General features: G+C 42.1%; 2 protein-coding genes across 9 annotated transcripts in view; both read right to left on the bottom strand.

The window, feature by feature from the left end:
• The window catches only part of phaf1 (phagosome assembly factor 1), a 41,106-nt gene extending 38,520 nt beyond the window's left edge, over positions 1-2,586 (bottom strand). Inside the window, exons 1-3 of one of the 6 annotated variants that reach the window (XM_061969842.2) lie at positions 2,014-2,585; positions 1,798-1,906; positions 1,631-1,719 (exon numbers count right to left, since the gene is read on the bottom strand). In XM_061969842.2, coding sequence (XP_061825826.1) covers positions 1,631-1,694 — 64 coding nt within the window. In that variant the 5' untranslated portion in view covers positions 1,695-1,719; positions 1,798-1,906; positions 2,014-2,585. Of the gene's footprint in view, positions 1-1,630 lie in introns of all 6 variants that reach the window. The other 5 variants (XM_061969841.2, XM_061969839.2, XM_061969840.2 and 2 more) reach the window with 5 other exon arrangements.
• Positions 2,587-19,486: 16,900 nt separating this feature from the next.
• Positions 19,487-26,513, bottom strand: part of cbfb (core-binding factor subunit beta) — a 48,719-nt gene continuing 41,692 nt past the window's right edge. For 2 of the 3 annotated variants that reach the window (XM_061969847.2, XM_061969846.2), the window contains one exon: positions 19,487-26,042. Coding sequence is in view for 1 of the 3 variants with exons in the window: in XM_061969846.2 (XP_061825830.1) it covers positions 25,971-26,042 (72 nt within the window). In the remaining 2 variants the exon portion in view is untranslated. The remainder of the gene's footprint in view (positions 26,043-26,513) is intronic. The other variant, XM_061969848.2, reaches the window with a different exon arrangement.

Genomic DNA, 26,513 nt, shown 5'->3' with positions numbered 1-26,513 from the left:
GAAAATAATATGTTTAAGGACCTTACGTGAATTTTTTACCACTTGTGTCCAACTGCTCGCCCTCTGACACGCACATCAAACTGACATTGAAGCAAAATATCCCATAAAACTGCAGGATCCAAATACTTGTCATCCTCTTTCTTAATCTTCTACGCACAAATAATTTGCCTCAGAAAATGTTGTTTGATTGCTAAAAATCCTAAAAATTGCCACAAATGCGCCATTTGATTGATTGAGACTTTTATTAGTAGGTTGCACAGTAAAGTACATATTCCGTACAATTGACCACTAAATGGTAACACCCGAATAAGTTTTTCAACTTGTTTAAGTCGGGGTCCATTACTGAGACCATCTAGTGGAATCCATGTTTACTTCTGTAAACATTGCAGTGCGTGCAACGTCATGATGCCATGTCCGCCTGCGGGTCAGATTGCATTCACATTAGAAATCAAATGTTTTTTGGCCGTGTGAACGGCCATTAAAAAGATCGGATTTTACAAAGAAATCCGAATTTGACATCTGACCCTGCAGTGTGATCATAGCCTTATTGTATTTCATATAAGAATTCTAAAAGTTGTTTTCTTTTAAAATGTATGTTAAATGTTAAAATTGTGCCAGTTAAATTGAATGAATTTCAATGGGCGAATTTGATTTGAGATAGCGATAGTGTTTTCAGTCAAGAGCGCTGTCACAAAACCAATTAGGCTTGTAAGTTGAGGCACTACGACTCTATGTGTCCGTAATAATGTGTATAATATTTAGTTTCATCCTTCGATTGCGGCATCGCTTCTGCAATGACACATTTATTTCTGTTTACAATTGCATTCATTTTCTGCTGACATCGTGGAATAATGCAAAGTTTCCCCATTGTCCTTCCACTTTCAAATAATGCGTGGACAGTTCTCAACCCCATTTTAGTAGTTTCAGCAATCTCCTTTGTTTTCCTCGTGCTTAATACAAGCCAATGATTTTTACCTTTCCGAAAACAAAGGAAACCCCGGCCGAGTCATACCAAAGACTATAAAAATGGGACCCATTACCTCCCTGCTTGGCACTCAGCATCAAGGGTTGGAATTGGGGGTTAAATCACCAAAAATGATTCCCGGGCGCGGCACCGCTGCTGCCCACTGCTCCCCTCACCTCCCAGGGGGTGAACAAGGGGATGGGTCAAATGCAGAGGACAAATTTCACCACACCTAGTGTGTGTCATTGGGACTTTAACTTTAACATCCTTTCCATAACCCCTTCAAGTAGTCTCTTTTGACATGCAAGACCAAATAAAAGCAACACACTGACTTTTACGGTTTGCTTAGTTAAATCTAAGTGGTGACCTTTTGTGGGCCGGGCAGTGTTGTAAGCACATTTACTACAGGTGAATAGCCTTTTTCACATTTACCAAAGACATAAGCATCTTCTGTCAAATATGCGAGAATTGTTGTTTTGATTATATCAGTACGTCTGTCCATTTTCTACCGCTTGTCCCTTTCGGGGTGGCGGGGGGTGCTGGAGCCTATCTCAGCTGCAATCGGGCGGAAGGTGGGGTACACCCTGGACAAGTCGCTACCTCATCCCAGGGCCAACACAGATAGACAGACAACTTTCACACTCACATTCACACACTAGTACCTACCTAAGGCAAATTCCCATTGCTCATTTCCGAGTGATCGCTCAGGTACCACCTCCAGATCCAGCATTGGCAAGTAGTAGAGGGTGGCTCACCTTAAGACACAATGGAACCCACTGAAGGATTCTCTCTCTCTCTCCCTCCCTCCCTGATCAGTGTGCACACAACTTTACCTAGATTACTTTAATTCATACCTCAGCCAAACAGCCACCATAGTCATGTGTGGGCATCAGAGTGGCACTTTTCCAGTAACAGGTGCCCACCTTAATCTATGATATGTGGCTATATAGCATTTAAAAAATGTTGGAATTATATGGTCCTTACAACTTCCAATTTTAACAATAGTTTAGCTGCTGGAATGTTTTGCAAAAACAAATTACACAACCTACCAAGTACAGTATCAGCTGTCAGTCAAACTGGTGCCTAATTGTGTAATCTGGAAGGCTCACACAGCAAGATAGACTCGTTTGCACTGCGATTACAGAGAAAAATAAACAATCTAGTCAATAAATACTGGAATATTCTGTCACTATGTGCAAGTTACGAAAGCAGCAACAACGGAGCTACTGTACTGGCTAACATTTGCCGACGAGGTAGCCGCTCTGATTGCGTTGGAGATTAAGTACAAATAGAAGGAAAAAAATCTGGAAATTAAACAAATAGATGATACACTAATCAGGTTATAAAAAGACAAAGCGGGTTAAGAGGGTGTTTGTCTTCCTTCCTTCACGCTAATATACCAGCGTTGAGAGCTAGCTCCTCTGCCGCCGAATCAAATTCCTCGGTAGGAAACACGTCCCCTTGTTACACATTTGTTTGTCGGCCTTTTTGAGTCCGCCGTGTTCCTTTTACGAGCCTAATGTTTGGTCGGTGTCGGCGGCCGAGAAACAGCAGCAGGGCGAGCGAACAACGGCAACTTCTGGCTTTCACGACAACAAGAAGCAGCATCAGCTGATTGTTTAACTTCCTGTCTTCGACGCATGCGCTTTACAGACGTGGGACGTCAGAGTAAACAGCTCACTGATGGCAATGGAATTGTTTTTTGTTTTTTTTTTCTCTCAGAACTTGCTTAACAAAGTTACATTATTTGCTGTAGCAAAACACAACATGTCCGAAAAGGAGTAGGAAGTCTATTTTTTTTTTTAACTTTTCTATTTTCTATAATAGGAACTCTATTTTATGCTGCCCTTTTTTTTGCTGCAGCTGTATATATACTGTAGTATTGTACATGGTAATTGTTATAAATATTGTATATATTATATACAAATATAATATTATACAATAATATAATATATCAGTATATATTATATAGAGATGTCCGATAATATTGGCCTGCCGATATTATCGGGCGATATATGCGTTAAAATGTAATATCGGAAATTTCGGTATCGGTTTTTTATTATTTATTTTATTTAGGGCAGCACGGTGGAAGAGGGGTTAGTGCGTCTGCTTCACAATACGAAGTTGCTGAGTAGTCTGGGGTTCAATCCCAGGCTCGGGATCTTTCTGTGTGGAGTTCATGTTCTCCCTGTGACTGCGTGGGTTCCCTCTGGGTACTCCGGCTTCCTGATTGATTGGCCACACTAAATTGGCCCTAGTGTGTGAATGTGAGTGTGAATGTTGTCTGTCTATCAGTGTTGGCCCTGCGATGAGATGGCGACTTGTCCAGGGTGTACCCCGCCTTCCGCCCGATTGTAGCTGAGATAGGCTCCAGCGCCCCCCGCGACCCCGAAGGGAATAAGCGGTAGAAAATGGATGGATGGATGGTTTTTTATTATCGGTATCGTTTTTTTTGTTGTTTTTAATTTTTTTATTAAATCAACATAAAAAACACAAGATACACTTACAATTAGTGCACCGACCCAAAAAACCTTCCTCCCCATTTACACTCATTCACACTCATTCACACAAAAGGGTTGTTTTTTTCTGTTATTAATATTCTGGTTCCTACATTATATATCAATATATATCAATACAGTCTGCAAGGGATACAGTCCGTAAGCACACATGATTGTGCGTGCTGCTGGTCCACTAATAGTACTAAACTTTAACAGTTAATTCTACTAATTTTCATTAATTACTAGTTTCAATGTAACTGTTTTTATATTGTTTTACTTTCTTTTTTATTCAAGAAAATGTTTTTAATTTATTTATATTATTTTATTATTATTTTTTTTTTTTAAAGTATCTTATCTTCACCATACCTGGTTGTCCAAATTAGGCATAATAATGTGTTAATTCCACGACCGTATATATCGGTATCGGTTGATATCGGTATCGGTAATTAAAGAGTTGGACAATATCGGAATATCGGATATCGGCAAAAAGCCATTATCGGACATCCCTAATATTATATCAACGAGTATGACGATCCTCCTGGTAGGGGTGTATCCCTTTATGGAGGATGCCTGTGCGTGACTTTGTTTAACGTGGGGAGACTGGTGCACAGACAGTCACCGCACACGATCCTTGACAGAATCGGGTCAGGGTCCAGTAGTGGCATAGAGTCCAAGACGACTGGGGACCCTTTTCTGCTGCAGCCTTCTTCCGCCATCGCAGCCGTTGTGGTAGTTCTTAAAATTACCGTCTTCCGGCTGCTCCGCCGTTGAGGTCTTCACCGTATCCCTGGCTAGGGGGCAGTCAGGTACTAGGCCCTTGCCAAGGGCCACCTGGGGTAACAGTAGTAAAGGGGTTAACCTCCTAGTGCCCCAAGACCCCATAGAGGAGCCTCCACCGCCGGATGCACTTTAACGTCATGCCCAGGATTGATATTATATAATGTATATATAATACACCTCTTCCTCCTATCCAGGAAATTGCAAAAAGCCGCTGCCTGACCAGGGCTCAGAAAAACTGTAGAGACTCCTCCCACCCCCACCAAGGACTGTTTTCACTACTGGACTCTAGAAAGAGGTTCCGCAGCCTCCATAGCAGAACCTCCAGATTCTGTAACAGCTTCTTCCCTCAGGCCATAAGACTCTTGAACGCATCATAATAATCCCCTTAATTCCCCCCAAAAACGGATGAACTCGCTGGAATATAAAGACAATATAACATACATCCATAAACGTGGATGCATATGAAAAATTGCAATATATTTAGCTGTACAGTAATCTATTTATATATATATGCACATTATTGCTCTTTTATCCTGCACTACACACATAATTTTGTTCTTATCTGTACTGTAAAGTTCAAATTTGAATGACATTAAAAGGAAGTGTAAGTCTAAGTCTAAGTCTGTGATATGTAAATCTTACATGTATGTTATATTGCTACTAGGGGAACATTTTTAGTCTCCTTTATACCTGCATTATCTTTTCCATCCTTACACTTTCCATCCTTTGTAACTGAGCTACTGTGTGGAACAATTTCCCTTGTGGATCAATAAAGTTTGTCTAAGTCTACGTCTAAGTCTAAGAATCCAGTTTACTCTCCATGTGTCTGCAATTACTGATAAGCATGATCACTCCCTTTGGTCAACACGTTGCTATTTTCTGTTATTCTTTGATCTATAAACGTGGATAGCTTATTAAGTTATAAAATACAGTAGTAGAAATGGACAGAGAAATTGCATGATTATCAAGCATGTACTAACAATGTATTAAATAACAATAAAAAAAAATGAATTCAGCATAAATTATATCAGCCATTGTGCTTCTCAGGCAGTTCTACTGTCCCTTTAACTGGCTCATATTAGTACATTGTTTGAGTTCCCTTCTCAATCTGTTCCTTAATTTTACCGCACATATTGATGTGCTAAAAGTTTTGGTTAGGTTTTTGTAATGTACCAGATTTTCTGTATTTAATTTTTTGTAATTTTAAAACATAGGAAGTTTGTGTCTCGAGGTGAGCTTGGGGTTCACCCCAGGATGCAGAGACTCTAGACGCCACGCAGGAAATATAATAGTTTAATATTGAAAAAAAAAGTAGCACCAGCGTGCAAGAAACAAAGGTCCATGGGTGAGTCATGAACCTAAACAAAAGGCCAAACAGGAACCCAGGCAGGAGTAAAAAAACGTACATAGACAAACTAAAAGTTAAAAAAAACAATGAACCAGCGCTTTCTTTTTCTTCTTCGTTGTTTAACAGCGGTTGCAAGCTGATTTGGTGCATTACTGCTATTGCCCAGATGTGAATGATGTCTTAATGGTTTACAGGCTAAAGTTTGGCATTATACATTGTTTCGGATGTCGTATTCATTTATATACCTGCATATACCTGCATATATATATATATATATATATATATATATATATATATATATATATATATATATATATATATATATATATATATATATATATATATATATATATATATATATATGTCTTAATAAGGTGAAATAGGAGATGAAATAGTCTTATGATTTTTTCCCCACACATACATACATATATATATATATATATATATATATATATATATATATATATATATATATATATATATATATATATATATATATATATATATATATATATATATACTACCGTTCAAAAGTTTGGGGTCACCCAAACAATTTTGTGTTTTCCATGAAAAGTCACACTTATTCACCACCATACGTTGTGAAATGAATAGAAAATAGATTTAAAACATTGACAAGGTTAGAAATATTGATTTGTATTTGAAATAAAGATTTTTTTTACATCAAACTTTGCTTTCGTCAAAGAATCCTCCATTTGCAGCAATTACAGCATTGCAGACCTTTGGCATTCTAGCTGTTAATTTGTTGAGGTATTCTGGAGAAATTGCACCCCACGCTTCTAGAAGCAGCTCCCACAAGTTGGATTGGTTGGATGGGCACTTCTTGCGTACCATACGGTCAAGCTGCTCCCACAACAGCTCAATGGGGTTCAGATCTGGTGACTGCTCTGGCCACTCCATTACCGATAGAATACCAGCTGCCTGCTTCTTCTCTAAATAGTTCTTGCACAATTTGGAGGTGTGTTTTGGGTCATTGTCCTGTTGTAGGATGAAATTGGCTCCAATCAAGCGCTGTCCACTGGGTATGGCATGGCGTTGCAAAATGGAGTGATAGAATTCCTTATTCAGAATCCCTTTTACCCTGTACACATTTCCCACCTTACCAGCACCAAAGCAACCCCAGACCATCACATTACCTCCACCATGCTTAACAGATGGCGTCAGGCATTCTTCCAGCATCTTTTCAGTTGTTCTGCGTCTCACAAACGTTCTTCTTTGTGATCCAAACTCCTCAAACTTGGATTCATCCGTCCACAACACTTTTTTCCAGTCTTCCTCTGTCCAATGTCTGTGTTCTTTTGCCCATCTTAATCTTTTTCTTTTATTGGCCAGTCTCAGATATGGCTTTTTCTTTGCCACTCTGCCATGAAGCCCAGAATCCCGCAGCCACCTCTTCACTGTAGATGTTGACACTGGTGTTTTGCGGGTACTATTTAATGAAGATGCCAGTTGGGGACCTGTGAGGCGTCTGTTTCTCAAACTGGAGACTCTAATGTACTTATCTTCTTGCTCAGTTGTGCAACGCGGCCTCCCACTTCTTTTTCTACTCTGGTTAGAGCCTGTTTGTGCTGTCCTCTGAAGGGAGTAGTACACACCGTTGTAGGAAATCTTCAATTTCTTAGCAATTTCTCGCATGGAATAGTCTTCATTTCTAAGAACAAGAATAGACTGTCGAGTTTCAGATGAAAGTTCTCTTTTTCTGGCCATTTTGAGTGTTTAATTGACCCCACAAATGTGATGCTCCAGAAACTCAATCTGCTCAAAGGAAGGTCAGTTTTGTAGCTTCTGTAACAAGCTAAACTGTTTTCAGATGTGTGAACATGATTGCACAAGGGTTTTCTAATCATCAATTAGCCTTCTGAGCCAATGAGCAAACACATTGTACCATTAGAACAATGGAGTGATAGTTGCTGGAAATGGGCCTCTATACACCTATGTAGATATTGCACCAAAAACCAGACATTTGCAGCTAGAATAGTCATTTACCACATTAGCAATGTATAGAGAGTATTTCTTTAAAGTTAAGACTAGTTTAAAGTTATCTTCATTGAAAAGTACAGTGCTTTTCCTTAAAAAATAAGGACATTTCAATGTGACCCCAAACTTTTGAACGGTAGTACCTGCATATATATATATATATATATATATATATATATATATATATATATATATATATATATATATATATATATATATATATATATATATATATATATATATATATACACATATATACACATATAGTAGAGAATGGATTCATATGGCCCCATTCCTAAGTGGATCTCATGTGAGAGGAAGGTGGGGGGTTAATCATTGTGCAATACAGTCTGCTGAAATTGATGGCAAGCGCCACTCTACATAGCAGCTGACGATGTGTTCAAAGTTGGAACTGCCATCAAACACATTTTAAGATATTCAGCACTCTACTGCCGTCTGGTGGCTAAAGTGGATAATGCAACCCCCAAATTTGTCATGTTTCATGTCTAAGGTAAACAGCTGTGAATGCGGCTATATGGATCCCCTTCCTACTGTAAATATATATATATATATATATATATATATATATATATATATATATATATATATATATATATATATATATATATATATATATATATATATATATATACACATACACACATATACATATTCATATATCCAGATACACACAATATATAGGGTAGGACGTCAGGACCAGCAAGACCTTCTCTGCTGGTCTAACATAACCAGAAATCATGATCATAATTCAAGATAAAAGTAATTTTTAATTTACTTTCCTAAATATCTAAAAGTGTCCATATTCTAACAATTCAGAATCAACAATGCGGCCGTCTGTGCACTGTAAGTGAACGGGCACATACAGTTGATAGATAATTGCGATAGCCAATCAGATCATTAGTTGTTGTCAGTAAGGCCTTTTAGCTGGCCTCCCGTTGAGCGGTACTACTGGCTTATACGGCATTGAATGTGTGACTTCTGATTTACTCATTTTTCAGTGAACTGTTAAATTTCCAGCCTTTATTCTTGCCTTGCATATTTGTCTGCTACTTCATTTCCCATCACTCCTACATGAGCTGGGACCCAAACACTTTTGAAACCAGCACCTTCTGACCAACATTGCTAGCTTTAGAAGCCACCTGAACAAAAACCAGGGACAGCTGTGACTTCTAATTGCTTGTCAGGAAACAGCTCTCAGGCATAGATAAAGTGATTGAGAGTGGAGACAAACAGGAAGTGGAATGAGAAATAAGAGTGCTGGACAGGACCTCATCCTCCAGATGTCCAACATGCCTCGAAGTGCTTCCGTGTGACAGACGTACTGCAATATAAAGCGAGGTCCGCTTGGTTCTTGACGTGCTTAGGCTCGCAGTTGTAGCTGTTTTTCTCATCATGTTGCTTGCTGGCCACCGGCTGACTCGTGCATATGCATTTCCACTCCTAAAATCACAAGCAATGACATCACACACTAATATGGACAAAGAAATTTGTCTGCGTACAATTTTGTTATCCATTTTTGTAGACATTGTCAACTAATTGTTGCAACTCTAATGACAAGCTAGCCTTCCAGACATGCTATCGATGACCGTATGAGATTGAAAGAAGTCAGTAGGAATATGAGAAGTAACCCTTTGGCGGACCAGACAAAAAAACTTGGTGGGCCACTTTTGGTCCCTACACAGCACGGTGGACCAGGGGTTAGTGCATGTGCCTCACAATACGAAGGTCCTGAGTAGTCCTGAGTTCAATCCCGGGCTCGGGATCTTTCGGTGTGGAGTTTGCATGTTCTCCCCGTGACTGCGTGGGTTCCCTCCAAAGACATGCACCTGGGGATAGGTTGATTGGCAACACTAAATTGGCCCTAGTGTGTGAATGTGAGTGTGAATGTTGTCTGTATATCTGTGTTGGCCCTTCGATGAGGTGGCGACTTGTCCAGGGTGTACTCGCCTTGCGCCCGAATGCAGCTGAGATAGGCTCCAGTACCCCCCGCAACACCCAAAAGGGTAGAAAATGGATGGATGGATGGATGTTAACTTTTTAACCATGAGTCGCCACCTTAACTTGGTGGAGGAGTTTGAGTATACCCAAATGATCTAAGGAGCTATGTTGTTGGGGGATACATGCCCCTGGTAGGGTTTCCCAAGGCTAACTGTTCCGACTAAGAGCGGTTCAAAAGACTCTTATGAAAAAATAAAATAGAAGAGCCGCACCTCGCCCAAGGGACACCGGAGACCGACTCTGGGGCTCGTCAGCGAGCTCCTGGTGGCCGGGACTTCCTATACGTACAGAGCCCGGCCGGGCACAGCCCGAAAAAGAGACGTGGAACCGCCCCGACCCACCACCTGCAGGGGGAACCATGAGAGTCCGGTGCTTTGTGGACTGGGTAGCAGTCGAAGGCGAATCAGGAGTCTGGTTCGCATTGCCGGTAGTAAATCAGACATGTTCCCAGCTGACATTAGACTCCGCCAGGGCTGCCCTTGGTCACTGGTCCTGTCTTGACAGAATTCCTAGGAGCAGTCAGGGTGTGGAGGGTTTCCAGTTTGGTGGTCAAAAGATTGCATCTCTACTTTTTGCAGATGATATGGTCCTGTTGGCTTCATCAGGCTGGGACCTTCAGCGTTCACTGGGGCGGTTTGCAGCCGAGTGTGAAGCTGCTGGGATGAGGATCAGCACCTCCAAATCTCGCGAGATTGACATACGGATTGGTGCAGCGTCTGTTGTGATGCAGTCACTGCACCGGTCTGTTGTGACGAAGAAGGGAGCTGAACCAGAAGGTGAAGCTCTTGATTTACCGGTCAGTCTACGTTCCTACCCTCACCTATGGTCAGGAGCTTTGAGTAATGTCCAAAGGGACAATGTTGCGAATACAAGTGGCAAAAATGAGTTTCCTCCGCTTGATGTCTGGGATCACCCTCAGAGATGGGGTGAGAAGTTCGGTTATCTGTGATGGACTCTGAGTAGAGCCGCTGTTCCTTCACATCGAGAGGACCCAGCTGAGATGGCTCAGGCATCTACTACGGATGCCTCCTTGGTGGTGTGTTTCAGGCATGTCCAGCCGGGAGAAGGCCTCATGGCAGACATAAGACACGTTGAAGGGACTATGTCTCACAGCTGGCTTGGGAACGCCTCAGTATCCCCCCTGTAGAACTAGAGGAGGTGGCCAGGAACTGGGAAGTCTGGGCATCTCTGCATAGACTGCTGCCACCACTCAGCAGTGGAAAATGGATGGATGTTAACTTGTATTTAAACATTTTGTATTTAAATGTGTTTATCTGCAGGTTTGTAGGAATTTTACTGTACACAGTGTGTTTTTCTTCTTACAAGCTTGCAGACCCTTTGTCATGATTGATCTCTGTTCTTTTGCGGGAATTGTCTCAATGGACAAATTTTGTCATACAGACATTAAATCCTTGTGAAAAAAATGTATATGGTATCTCAATATCATTTTCATATGATTCTATGATCTGACAGGAGAATTGTCAGATGGTGGCAGAGGGGTTAGTGCATCTGCCTCACAATACAAAGGTCCTGAGTAGTCTTGGGTTCAATCCCGGGCTCGGGATCTTTCTGTGTGGAGTTTGCATGTTCTCCCCGTGACTGCGTGGGTTCCCTCCGGGTACTCCGGCTTCCTCCCACCTCCAAAGACATGCACCTGGGGATAAGTTGATTGGCAACACTAAATTGGCCCTAGTGTGTGGATGTGAGTGTGAATGTTGTCTGTCTATCTGTGTTGGCCCTGCGATGAGGTGGCGACTTGTCCAGGGTGTACCCCGCCTTCCGCCCGATTGTAGTTGAGATAGGCTCCAGCGCCCCCCGCCACCCCAAAGGGAATAAGCGGTAGGAAATGGATGGATGGATTCTTGGAATTGTTCTCTACCCTTTGTCATCTATGTATTTATGTCATTCATGTGTTTCTTGTTGAGTTATAGACTGTAAAGATGGGTATACCGATATCGTTAGTTTACAGAACACTCATTGCATTATTATTCAATTATTAACAAATATTTGCGACCTAAAAATGGCAATTGCTCTAAATAATTCTTTAATTTGGCTGAAATATTGCTCGATATTGTTGAAATTAGTGTACAGTACATGCTTGTTCTGCTATTGAAATTAATAATTTATGTTTTAGTTGTCCGTCTGTATTCTTCCTCTTGGTAGTCGACTTATATTACAAATTACATTAATGTTTGGGTCTATGTTATTTAAGGTAAATGTGGTAAAGATTTCCAATTCATGCTCTTGTTCAGCAGTCCTTTATGTTGTACGTACTGTTATTTACCTGGCAGTCCAGTAGATATGATGATTTGTAACATCTGTGAAGTTCTTTGATGCCAACTACTTTGGTTTCTTCTACACCAACCATGTTTGACCTATATAGGAATATAATAGTAAACCAATAAAATGTAAACATGTTCCAAATAAAACTACAAACTAATTTTTGCTTACAAACGCTGTCCAATAAACAACTATTTATTAAATTGTATCTGAGTAGGACACAATGCTGTTACTCCTTTGTTACCCATTTTACTGTGTCATTAAAAATCCCAAAGGATACCAAAATCCCAATAATTGACTATAAATCCTTCCAGGATTGGTTGGGGTTTTGTTTATGACTGTTGCGACCTAAAACGCCTACATTTGCGGCAGCCTTTTTGCACTGTTTTGATCCTCTTTTTTTCAATTACACTGAATCAGCTTGTGATTTTAAGAATCGGCTATCAAGGGTTCCTTGCAAAGACAAGATATTTAATGTTCGAACTCAGAAACTTTTTTTTGTTGTTGCAAATAATCACTAATTTAGAATTTAATTGCAGCAACACATTGCAAAAAAGTTGGCACGGGGGCATTTTTACCACTGTGTTACATGGCCTTTCCTTTTAACAACACTCAGTAAACATTTGGGAACTGAGGAGACCAATTTTTGAAGCTTTTCAGGTGGATTTTTTTCCCATTCTTGCTTGATGTACAGATTAAGTTGTTGAACAGTCCGGGGTCTCTGTTGTGGTATTTTAAGCTTCATATTGTGCCACACATTTTCAATGAGAGACAGGTCTGGACTACAGGCAGGCCAGTCTAGTACCCGCACCCTTTTACTATAAAGCCACACTGTTGTAGCACGTGGCTTGGCATTGTCTTGCTGAAATAAGCAGGGGCGTCCATGATAACGTTGAATGGATGGCAACATATGTTGCTCCAAAACCTGTATGTACCTTTCAGCATTAATGGTGCCTTCACAGATGTGCAAGTTACCTATGCCTTGGGCACTAATACACCCCCATATCATCACAGATGCTGGCTTTAACAATCCGGATGGTTCTTTTCCTCTTTGTTTGGGAGGACACGACATCCACATTTTCCAAAAACAATTTGAATGTGGACTCGTCAGACCACAGAACACTTTGCATCAGTCCATCTTAGATGAGCTCAGGCCCAGCGATGCCGGCGGCGTTTGTGGGTGTTGTTGATAAATGGCTTTCGCTTTGCGTAGTAGAGTTTTAACTTGCACTTACAGATGTAGCGACGAACTGCAGTCGCTTTTCTGATGCAGTACCGCCTGGGGATCAAAGGGCTGTAATATCATCACTTAACGTGCAGTGGTTTTTCCAGATTTTCTGAACCTTTTGATATTACGGACCATAAATGGTGAAATTCCTAAATTCCTTGCAATAACTCGTTGAGAAATGTTCTTAAAGAGTTCGACAATTTGCTCACGCATTTATTTGTTCACAAAGTGGTGACCCTCGCCCCATCCTTGTTTGTGAATGACTGAGCATTTCATGGAAGCTGCCTTTATACCCAATCATGGCACCCACCTGTTCCCAATTAGCCTGTTCACCTGTGGGATGTTCCAAATAAGTGATTGATGAGCATTCCTCAACTTTCTCAGTCTTTTTTGCCACTTGCCACCAGCCTTTTTTAAACATGTTGCAGGCATCAAATTCCAAATGAGCTAATATTTGTAAAAAATAAAGTTTTCCAGTTCGAAGTATCTTGTCTTTGCAGTCTATTCAATTGAATACAGGTTGAAAATAATTTGCAAATCACTGTATTCTGTTTTTATTTACGATTTACACAATGTTCCAACTTCACTGGTTTTGGGTTTTGTACAAGTAGACACTAGATGGCAGTAAAAGCACATACTCAGAGTTCATTGTCACAGTATGTACAATTTTAATTGTAATTAGGGGTGTAGGAAAAAAATCGATTCGCGATTCTCACGGTGTGCGATTCAGAATCGATTCTAATTTTTTTTAAATCGATTTTTTTTTAAAAACAATTTTTTTTAAATCACTCAATCCAACAAAACAATACACAGCAATACCATAACAATACAGTCCAATTCCAAAACCAAACCCGACCCAGCAACACTCAGAACTGCAATAAACAGAGCAATTGAAAGGAGACACAAACACGACACAGAACAAACCAAAAGTAGTGAAAAAAAAAAGAATATTATCAACAACAGTATCAATATTAAATACAATTTCAACATAGCAGTGATTAAAAATCCCTCATTGACATTATCATTAGACATTTATAAAAAAAAAAAAAAAAAAAAAGAACAATAGTGTCACAGTGTCACGATTTAACAAGCTGGCGGACCCAAAAGCAGACAAGAGAGGCAGATAAAAAGTCCAAAGGGTTTAATTTAGGCAGATGAGGGAGGAGGGAAAGGCGTCGTTGGCTGGAGTGGAGGTGTCTGGCAGGCAGGCAGGGTTAGAGGAGGTCCCGAGGTCGGCACTAGAGGCAGAGGAAAACAATGGTGAGGCGAGGAACTAGCTACCAGGAGCAAAGGCACAAACAAAAGATCAACAAGATTGTCAAAATGCTGCGAGAACTTGCGAGAACTTGCGAGAAGCCTTACCACTTGGAGAGCTGTGGAACGATCTGGCAGTGTTGTGTGAGGAGGCCAGGGCTTTTGTGGAGTGGAGGTGATTAGCTGATGGCAGGCAGGTGAGTAGGCTGATCAGCGCCAGGTGTGCCAGACTGGGAAGCCAGGAACCCAAACTCCACCCACACATGACCACACCCAGACAGACAATACATACACACAAGACACTGCAGGGACTGTGACACACAGTGGCTTACACTTGCATCGCATCTCATAAGCTTGACAACACACTGTGTCACAAAGGTAAAATAAGTCTTATTTTTGGTTCATTTAATAGTTAAAACAAATTTACATTATTGCAATCAGTTGATAAAACATTGTCCTTTACAATTATAAAAGCTTTTTACAAAAATCTACTACTCTGCTTGCATGTCAGCAGACTGGGGTAGATCCTGCTGAAATCCTATGTATTGAATGGACAGAGATTCGTTGTGAATCGGGAAAAAAAATCGTTTTTGAATCGAGAATCGTGTTGAATTGAAAAAAAAAAAATCGATTTTGAATCGAACCGTGACCCCAAGAATCGATATTGAATCGAATCGTGGGACACCCAAAGATTCACAGCCCTAGTAATAATAGTGATGATTACTTATAAGTACAGAAAGAAACACCACCAAATGCGTCATTTTTGTCCGCTGTTGCAAACATTCCATGTTTATTTTATTTTGTCCATGTTGAACATTAATTTATGTTCAACACATTTATTCCTGCACGTCAAGCGCATTTGTGAACTGTTGAAAGCGACGTATAGCGCACATTTTTGTTTGTAAATGAGAGATGATGAGAGATTATCAATACACACTAGGGCTGTGAATATTTGGGTGTCCCACGATTCGATTCAATATCGATTCTTGGGGTCACGATTCGATTCAAAATCGATTTTTTTTTTTCAATTCAACACGATTCTCGATTCAAAAACGATTGTTTCCCAATTCAAAAGGATTCTCGATTCATTCAATACATAGGATTTCAGCAGGATCTACCCCAGTCTGCTGACATGCAAGCAGAGTAGTAGATTTTTGTAAAAAGCTTTTATAATTGTAAAGGACAATGTTTTATCAACTGATTGCAATAATGTCAATTTGTTTTAACTATTAAATGAACCAAAAATATGACTTATTTTATCTTTGTGAAAATATTGGACACAGTGTGTTGTCAAGCTTATGAGATGCGATGCAAGTGTAAGCGACTGTGACACAATTGTTCTTTTTTTTATTTTTTATAAATGTCTAATGATAATGTCAATGAGGGATTTTTAATCACTGCTATGTTGAAATTGTTACTAATAATGATACTGTTGTTGATAATATTCATTTTTGTTTCACTACTTTTGGTTTGTTCTGTGTCGTGTTTGTGTCTCCTCTCAATTGCTCTGTTTATTGCAGTTCTGAGTGTCGCTGGGTCGGGGTTGGTTTTGGAATTGGATTGCATTGTTATGGTATTGCTATGTATTGTTTAGTTGGATTGATTAATTAAAAAAAATTAAAAAACAAAAATACATTTAATAAATAAATAAAATAATACACACCATCATCTTTAACATGTGAATGTAGCCTTTTTGCTAGGACAGTATTGCAAAGGAAATTCTGTTCTTAATCGTCTCAGCTTGTATTAATAAAGGTTAAATAAATATATGTAAACTGAGCTGCCACCTTACCGTGGTAGAGGAGTTTGCGTGTCCCAATGATCCTAGGAGCTATGTTGTCCGGGGGTTTCTTTGCCCCCTGGTAGGGTCTCCCAAGGCAAACTGGTCCTAGGTGAGGGATCAGACAAAGAGCAGCTCGAAGACCTCGATGAAGAACACAAACAAAGGACCCAGATTTCCCTCGCCCGGACGCGGGTCACCGGGGCCCCCCTCTGGAGCCAGGCCCGGAGGTGGGGCACGATGGCGAGCGCCTGGTGTCCGGGCCTGTCCCCATGGGGCCCGGCCGGGCACAGCCCGAAGAGGCAACGTGGGTCCCCCCTCCAATGGGCTCACCACCCATAGCAGGGGCCATAGAGGTCGGGTGCAGTGTGAGCTGGGCGGCAGCCGAGGGCAGGGCACTTGGCGGTCCGATCCTCGGCTACATAAGCTGGCTCTTGGGACGTGGAACGTCACTTCGCTGGGGGGGAAGGAGCCTGAGCTAGTGCGTGAGGTGGAGAAGTTCCGGCTAGATATAGTCGGACTCACTTCGACGCACAGCAAGGGCTCTGGAACCAGTTCTCTTGAGAGGGGCTGGACTCTCTTCCACTCTGGCGTTGCCGGCAGTGAGAGGCGACGGGCTGGGGTGGCAATTCTTGTTGCCCCTCGGCTCAAAGCCTGCATGTTGGAGTTCAACCCGGTGGACGAGAGGGTAGCTTCCCTCCGCCTTCGGGTGGGGGGACGGGTCCTGACTGTTGTTTGCGTTTACGCGCCAAACGGCAGCTCAGAGTACCCACCCTTTCTGGATTCACTCGAGGGAGTACTGGAGAGTGCTCCCCCGGGTGATTCCCTCGTTCTACTGGGGGACTTCAACGCTCATGTTGGCAGCGACAGTGAAACCTGGAGAGGTGTGATTGGGAAGAATGGCCGCCCGGATCTGAACCCGAGTGGTGTTCTGTTATTGGACTTTTGTGCTCATCACAGATTGTTGATAACAAACACCATGTTCAAACATAAGGGTGTCCATATGTGCACTTGGCACCAGGACACCCTAGGCCGCAGTTCCATGATCGACTTTGTAGTTGTGTCATCGGATTTGCGGTCTCATGTTTTGGACACTCGGGTGAAGAGAGGGGCGGAGCTTTCTACCGATCACTGCCTGGTGGTGAGTTGGCTGCGATGGTGGGGGAGGATGCCGGACAGACCTGGCAGGCCCAAACGCATTGTGAGGGTTTGCTGGGAACGCCTCGCAGAGTCTCCTGTCAGAGAGAGTTTCAATTCCCACCTCCGGAAGAACTTTGAACATGTCACGAGGGAGGTGCTGGACATTGAGTCCGAGTGGACAATGTTCCATACCTCTATTGTCGAGGCGGCCGATTGGAGCTGTGGCCGCAAGGTAGTTGGTGCCTGTCGTGGCGGTAATCCTAGAACCCGTTGGTGGACGCCGGCGGTGAGGGATGCCGTCAGGCTGAAGAAGGAGTCCTATCGGGTTCTTTTGGCTCATGGGACTCCTGAGGCAGCAGACAGGTACCGGCAGGCCAAGCGGTGTGCGGCTTCAGCGGTCGCGGAGGCAAAAACTCGGACATGGGAGGAGTTCGGGGAGGCCATGGAAAAAGACTTCCGGACGGCTTCGAAGCAATTCTGGACCACCATCCGCCGCCTCAGGAAGGGGAAGCAGTGCAGTGTCAACACCGTGTATGGTGGGGATGGTGCTCTGCTGACCTCGACTGCGGATGTTGTGGATCGGTGGAGGGAATACTTCGAAGACCTCCTCAATCCTACCAGCACGTCTTCCTATGAGGAAGCAGGGCCTGGGGAATCTGTGGTGGGCTCTCCTATTTCTGGGGCTGAGGTTGCCGAGGTAGTTAAAAAGCTCCTCGGTGGCAAGGCCCTGGGGGTGGATGAGATCCGCCCAGAGTTCCTTAAGGCTCTGGATGTTGTGGGGCTGTCTTGGTTGACAAGACTCTGCAACATCGCGTGGACATCGGGGGCGGTACCTCTGGATTGGCAGACCGGGGTGGTGGTTTCTCTCTTTAAGAAGGGGAACCGGAGGGTGTGTTCCAACTATCGTGGGATCACACTCCTCAGCCTTCCCGGTAATGTCTATTCAGGTGTACTGGAGAGGAGGCTACGCCGGATAGTCGAACCTCGGATTCAGGAGGAACAGTGTGGTTTTCACCCTGGTCGTGGAACTGTGGACCAGCTCTATACTCTCGGCAGGGTCCTTGAGGGTGCATGGGAGTTTGCCCAACCAGTCTACATGTGCTTTGTGGACTTGGAGAAGGCATTCGACCGTGTACCCCGGGAAGTCCTGTGGGGAGTGCTCAGAGAGTATGGGGTAACGGACTGTCTTATTGTGGCAGTTCGCTCCCTGTATAATCAGTGTCAGAGCTTGGTCCGCATTGCCGGCAGTAAGTCGGACACGTTTCCAGTGAGGGTTGGACTCCGCCAAGGCTGCCCTTTGTCACCGATTCTGTTCATAACCTTTATGGACAGAATTTCTAGGCGCAGTCAGGGCGTTGAGGGGATCTGGTTTGGTGGCTACAGGATTAGGTCACTGCTATTTGCAGATGATGTGGTCCTGATGGCTTCCTCCGGCCAAGATCTACAGCTCTCACTGGATCGGTTCGCAGCCGAGTGTGAAGCGACTGGGATGGGAATCAGCACCTCCAAGTCCGAGTCCATGGTTCTCTCCCGGAAAAGGGTGGAGTGCCATCTCCGGGTTGGGGAGGAGATCTTTCCCCAAGTGGAGGAGTTCAAGTACCTCGGAGTCTTGTTCACGAGTGGGGGAAAAGTGGATCGTGAGATCGACAGGCGGATCGGTGCGGCGTCTTCAGTAATGCGGACGCTGTATCGATCCGTTGTGGTGAAGAAGGAGCTGAGCCGGAAGGCAAAGCTCTCGATTTACCGGTCGATCTACGTTCCCATCCTCACTTATGGTCATGAGCTTTGGGTCATGACCGAAAGGACAAGATCACGGGTACAAGCGGCCGAAATGAGTTTCCTCCGCCGAGTGGCGGGGCTCTCCCTTAGAGATAGGGTGAGAAGCTCTGTCATTCGGGGGGAGCTCAAAGTAAAGCCGCTGCTCCTCCACATCGAGAGGAGCCAGATGAGGTGGTTCGGGCATCTGGTCAGGATGCCACCCGAACGCCTCCCTAGGAAGGTGTTTCGGGCACGTCCGACCGGTAGGAGGCCACGGGGAAGACCCAGGACACGCTGGGAAGACTATCTCTCCCGGCTGGCCTGGGAACGCCTCAAGATCCCCCGGGAGGAGCTGGACGAAGTGGCTGGGGAGAGGGAAGTCTGGGCTTCCCTGCTTAAGCTGCTGCCCCCGCGACCCGACCTCGGATAAGCGGAAGAAGATGGATGGATGGATGGATGGACTAGGAAATGAATGTATGAATAGGAAGTAAACGTTTTTATACTACATTACCCAGAAGGCTTAGCGCTGTAGACAGGAACAGAAAGTAGCTCCGAGCAATGCTTGAGGAAGCTGTTTGAGCAATAAATAGTTCATGTATTGGTACATGTAGCTTTTTTCTGCCTCGTCTACAAAAGAAACAAACATAGGTTTTTGATCAGACAGTTGACGTGTGCGTTTGAGTGCCACTCAGAGACAAATTTGATTGGTGAAAGTTACGCTGATTGGCCCAAAATGTGCAGGGAAGTTGCAGGCATTGGACAAAGTTGTAAGGTCGCGCTTAATTTGTGGGGGAATAATTGAACTTGCGTGAATTGGTGTGAAGACAACATTGCAAATGTCCTGGAAGTAAGTAAATTCACTGATATTGTGAACACGTGTTCCTATAGCATACACATAGAATAGAACATTGACTCATTTATAATACGAAGGTCCTGAGTAGTCTTGGGTTCAATCCCGGGCTCGGGATCTTTCTGTGTGGAGTTTGCATGTCCTCCCCGTGACTGCGTGGGTTCCCTCCGGGTACTCCGGCTTCCTCCCACCTCCAAAGACATGCACCTGGGCATAAGTTGATTGGCAACACTAAATTGGCCCTAGTGTGTGGATGTGAGTGTGAATGTTGTCTGTCTATCTGTGTTGGCCCTGCGATGAGGTGGCGACTTGTCCAGGGTGTACCCCGCCTTCCGCCCGATTGTAGCTGAGATAGGCTCCAGCGCCCCCCGCGACCCCAAAAGGGAATAAGCGGTAGAAAATGGATGGGATGGATGGATGCTTTGCCACCATTTCCGGTGAGCTCTGCTGCCACCTGGCGTTCAAACATTAACATAGACCAGGGGTGTCAAACTCATTTTAGATCAGAGGCCACATGGAGAAAATTTACTACCAAGTGGGGCGGACTGCCAAAATCTTGGCACGATAACTTAAAAATAGAGACAACTTCAGATATTTTTCTTTGTTTAAAAATAGAACAAGCACATTCTGAAAATGTACAAATCATAATGTTGTTGTTGTTTTTTTACACTTACATGTTGCGGGTAATAGTATTCTAGCTTTATTTGTGGTTATTTATACTTTATGAATAAATTATGTGATAATGTTCATCAGTCAACTCATTGGTGTTAATATTTTAATCTATCATGATAAAAAATAATATCAAAATCAAATTACAGGATGTTATTTATGTAGTTTGCTCATTTTTCTCGACTGATGTACTAAAATCATGTGTTTTTTTTTTTTTTTTTTTTTTTTTTTTACATATGTAGCATAATCTACAATGATACAAATAATTGCTTTTGCAACATCTAGTGGACACATTTAGAACAGCAGTTTCTTTCATTCAAAAATTTCGGTTCATTTTTATACTTAGCAAACTCATCCCGCGGGCCGGATAAAACCTGTTTGCGGACACCCCTGACATAGACGCTAATACAGTATTTCCAGTGACGTGCGGTCACGCCTCACCTGCCATCATGGAAAGAAAAAAAATGTAAAAAGAAAAATAATTAATTAAATTGTTATATGTATCCAGTGATTATACTATAAAGTTATTTTCCATTTAACTTCACCAGTTTTAGATTATTTTTTATCCAAAATCGCTGAATTTTCACATTTACCGTTCAAATACTGAGAAGAGACGGTGCGGTGATCAGCAGCCAGTTGAGGCAAGTCACTCAGTTGTGCCTCAACATGGATTGCGGATTCGGCTAACTGCTGGCCTGCTGTGCAGTGAGACCGTATTGCTATATGAACTATATTATACATTTCCATAGTTTAGTTAGCTGAGGTATATAATGTACAGTGTATTTTGTCAACAACTGTATGTGTGTAACGTATTTCTTGTGCTGAGCAATCATAAAATGGCTGCGAAGACGCACTGTGTGAGGCTCGCAGTAATCCCGCCTCCTGGTGCCGGTTATTGCACCTCCGCCGCAGAGTGCACCCCCCGACGGGAGCGCCACACCAACCAAAGCCCACACCCAAACCCTCCACGTGCAAGACCGAATCCACCCAAAAAAAGTCACTTAACAAGAAGCCAAAAAGTGCAAAAACAACAATACTCGCGCCGGAGGAGCTGCAGGGACACAACATTAGGTACACCTGCAGACTGCAGCACGGATTTCATATTTCATTCATTCACAACTCCTCCAACACGAACACCACTGTTCCCGCACTTATAAGTAAAGGTAAGACCATAATAACGTTTTTTTGTATTAAATGTGCTTTTTTGTGTGCTACAGTTTGTATGTGTAAAGTTAAAGTTAAGTTAAAGTACCAATGATTGTCACACACACACTAGGTGTGGTGAAATTTGTCCTCTGCATTTGACCCATCCCCTTGATCACCCCCTGGGAGGTGAGGGGAGCAGTGGGCAGCAGCGGCGCCGTGCCCGGCAATCATTTTTGGTGATTTAACCCCCAATTCCAACCCTTGATGCTGAGTGCCAAGCAGGGAAGAATGCTGGTATGAGCTTTTAAACATAACCCGTTAACTGCTGCCAATCAAATGGTGAATAAGATAAATAAAGTTGATTTGATTTGATTTGATACTCTTTAGGGTTCCTATGTTTGTAAATCTGACTGTGATGAAGTCAGTGCCTCACCAGCCATGAACCTCACCGCACGTCACTGAGTATTTCACTGTGTACCCCTGCCTCTCACAGACCCCCAGACAACCTCCCCCCAGAAGGATTTGAGATGCACTCTTACAGTTAACAGCTAACAAATCTGACTGAAAAAAAGACAGTTTGATGAATGAGGTGCACTGATTGTTTTAGTTAAATACAAATAAACAGAAAAGAACACGTTTAAAATGTACAAAACATTTATGACACCTCATGACAGAGCTTTGGATAATCCACATGCAAAACACACTTACAATAAAACACAAGAAACAAAGAAATCTAAAACTTTTTTGGTGTTTTATAAATTTCAACTTGACCTGATTTAACATGAAACACTACAACTATCTGTGGACAAAGCAGGAACATGAACACAAATGAAAATATAAAGCAGTGAGAATATAAAAAGTAAACATCATGACTTTCACGCACGCACACACACACACACACACACACACACACACACACACACACACACACACACACACACACACACACACACACACACACAGACACACACACACACACACACACACACACACACACACACACACACACACACACACACACACACACACACCCACACACACCCACACACACAAACCAAGATAATTATGTAACAAATGTCATAACACTAGTGCCGTAAAACTAAATAGTTTTTCCACGCTCTTACAATCTTTAAATGATGATGAATACCTGCATGACTGACCAAAAATAGGGGAATATAAATGCAATTATGTAATGTGACTTTGGCACACCTAATTAATCTGAGTTCTGGAAGGATGCAGTATTCCGAGGATAAATAGACCGTAACTTCAACATTTGCATCTGAAAATAAGGACATTTTCCAGAAAATTAGGGCCGTTCTGGTCAATGTCTATGAATGTTCTCATTCATCCAGGTCATTGTAATCTCAGGGCATTCAATCGATCGCAACTGGACTGTTTGGTTTGTCTTAGAAGACGTTTCGCTTCTCATCCGAGTAGGCTTCATCAGTTCGTGCTCATAGACTTAGATTGGTCAGATCAAGTCGAGCGGCTGGTGCCAAATTGGCAAATATTTATACTCCAAAACCATGAGGTTGTGCCTGGGCAAGGATGGTTTCGCCCTATCATAGTGAGAAAAAGCACTGTTTTGATGCAAACGAGCAATCCTACTGTTCTGGTCCCCCTATGTTTTGAAGGGGAAAAAAACATGGGATATTTTGCAAAACTATTCAAACGGGTGCATGACGAGAAATAAGGGCAAATGAGGGTAGTTTCCTGGGGAAAATGGGAGGGTTTACAGGTATCACTAATACTTAAATAGATAGCCCTCTATTTCGTTTAATGCAAATATTCATATAATAAACCACGTAAACGTGACTGATTGTATCACACACAACTTTGAAAAAAAATCTTGAAGGACATGCTTTCAATGCCCTCCTTCTGGTTTCTTTGTGTTGATTGATTGTCGCAATACATTATCCATTACTGAGTATACGTTTTAACATAAGGTTGTCTCACCAATAAAATTAGCAAACACTGTCTCTTATTTGGCATGACTAACTTCTACCTCCTTTTCTTTCCAGCAAAGTCAACATCGGTCTCAGAAAACAGCAGGTTTTGAGTGAACAGACAACAAAGCAGTTTTAGGAAGCCCCGACTATTCATCATGTTTGTTATCATCGCATATTTGGCGATAAAACCAGCCTTTTCCATTTTCTAAAAAAACAGTTATCAAAATACTTATTAATCCACATATACTAAACCAGCGGCAACATTTTAAATGACTCAATACAAAATTTATGTTAAATAAAATTCAATCAATTTGTCATGTTTAAAAGGGTTTTGTCAAACCAGTCAATAATTAAAAAGGAAATCTGATACAGTTCACTTTCAATTAAATCAATGACCCATATTCCAATACCTTGATAAAGTATATTATTTTGATAATCTACAGTGGTACCTCGTTTTTTATAAGCCTCACTTCAACAAAAGATATTGCCAAAAATGTGTCCCTATTCTTATATACCAGGGGTCGGCAACCCGCGGCCCCGGAGGTGGTAGCGGGGGTGTGTTTTGTAGCGTCCCGGAAGAGTTAGTGCTGCAAAGGGTTCTGGGTATTTGTTCTGTTGTGTTTATGTTGTGTTACAGTGCGGATGTTCTCCCGAAATGTGTTTGTCATTCTTGTTTGGTGTGGATTCACAGTGTGGCGTATATTTCTAACAGTGTTAAAGTTGTTTATACCGGCACCCTCAGTTTAACCTGTATTGCTGTTGATCAAGTAGGCATGGCATTCACGTGAGTGTACGTACCAAAGCCGCACATATCTTATGGCTGGGCCGGTACATTGTTAGAATGGATGAAAAGCGGACGTGACGACAGCTCGTAGAGGACCTTAAAGGCAGTGTCTTTAAAGCACGCCCCCAAGACTGTGGTCCGGGAGGACTACGAGGTATAATGACTGATGAACACCTTCATTCGATAATGAAGGTTGCCTCAGCTCAAAGCCTGATCCCCGACATTAATGAACTAGCATCCCAGAAAAGATGCCAGCTATCTGGCTTGGGCATATCAGATTAGATGAGTGTGTTGCAAACTGAGCAGTTTAAAGTCCTGAATGGTTGGTTTATTCATTGTTATTTTATTTTCAAATTTATTAGCATGTGGAAAAAGTTAATGTTGATATTTACCTCAGATGGCTGCAAATAGAAAAGAGGCATTATATTTTTATTTAAATTGTATTTGATATGCCATTGATATTTTATTATTATTATTATTATTATTATTTGAAACTGGATTTTGCATGTCACTATAAAGTTATATGAGCCTTGCTTGTTCAATATTCAATGCAAAACTTATTTGGGTCCCTATTAAAAGGTTAATTTCTTCAACCTTGGCCCGCGGCTTTGTTCAGTTTTAAATTTTGGCCTACTCTGTATTTGAGTTTGACACCCCTGACTTAAATAGACATTAAGTATTTTACTTAACCTTCAACCCGACGTCTTTTTCGGAGTTGAAAACGTTTTGTTGCACGCAGAAATTTTATTTCATTTTCTCTGCAGTCGTTCAGTGATTTCATAAATGTAACCCATAATACTTTGTTTATATATAGCACAAAGCAAAAAAAACTTTATACGCAGTGTTATTTCATTTTAAATTTCAAAAGAGTTTTGTGGCTCCCATTGTTTTCTTTAATTTGTGAAACAGGTCAAAATGGCTCTTTGAGTGGTAAAGGTTGCCGACCCGTTATATACCGTACTGTCTCAGGTATTGGCCAAACAATGCACATAAAAAACTAGTAAATCTGGCTTTTTTTTGGTGAAATAACCCACCATGGGGCCAAAGAAAGTTGGGAGTTGTAGCATACTGCTGTGTAGTTGCAGAGTCACGACAGTGTGACGTGTTGTGCTGTAAAGCACTGTCAGTTTATCCATGGGTTCTTGGGTATGACTCAAGTGCCAGCGCTTTGATAAAAAAGGTGAGAATATAAGAAAGAACACATAGCAAGGTATGAAAAAAAAACCTCATAGAAAAAGTGTAAAAGGTAAAAGTGATGTTAAATGTTAATTTATCTGTTTCACTCATTGTGTGTATTTTGCATTGTTTTGTGCATTTAAAACCATTATTATGCTGTATAAAATGTACTTGTGTTGATAAAAGATTTTTTAAATTTCTTATGGGTAAAATCCAATTCAGTCTTCGAAGACCTGAAAACCGAGGTACCACTGTATTTGTAAATAATGGTGACTTTTCAGCTGATTGTATGGAAAGTGAAAGGATAACATCCCTCGCCCTCCTCCTCTCTTTCCTTTACTCTTCATCTTCCTCAGCGCATCTTATGGGCCACTTCAGTGCAGGCCATGTTGGAGCCAGGGCGGGAGTCGTACTGTCGTCTGGACTGGAGAGAGAGTGATGGAGGGATGAAAGAAGAAGGAGAGAAAGAAAATACATGAAGTACAGGTTTTTTAAATATCAGGACACAACATTAATAGGCTGACAAGGAAGCAGTTCCACAAAACACCAGCAGTGGGTGCAAGAGAGCTCTATAATGGCTCACTCACACATTTTTATGCCAACCAGCATGGAGCAAGGCCTATTCCTGCTGTAAAAATATCAAGTTGATGGGGTTGTCTTGTATTTTTGGGATATTTGGGTAAAATATGTGTCACCGCTCCCTCTCTTTCCAACTGTTCTCTTTAAAAGGACAGTATAGTTTAGAAGCTTTTTGTGAAATTTGAGCAGCGATATTAGGTTATGTCAGAAAAACAACCCAATAAAGTCAACATATATGCGTAAATAATCATGTTTTTGGTCTGATGACAAAAAAACTAGCATGAACGGGAAGCTACAGTAATCTTTTATTTACTTT

This window comes from Nerophis lumbriciformis, linkage group LG10 (genome assembly GCF_033978685.3).
Source record: "Nerophis lumbriciformis linkage group LG10, RoL_Nlum_v2.1, whole genome shotgun sequence".
Classification (NCBI taxonomy): Eukaryota; Metazoa; Chordata; class Actinopteri; order Syngnathiformes; family Syngnathidae; genus Nerophis; species Nerophis lumbriciformis.
The sequence above is the reverse complement of the archived record's forward strand: the minus strand, read 5'-3'. Positions and strand labels throughout refer to the sequence as shown.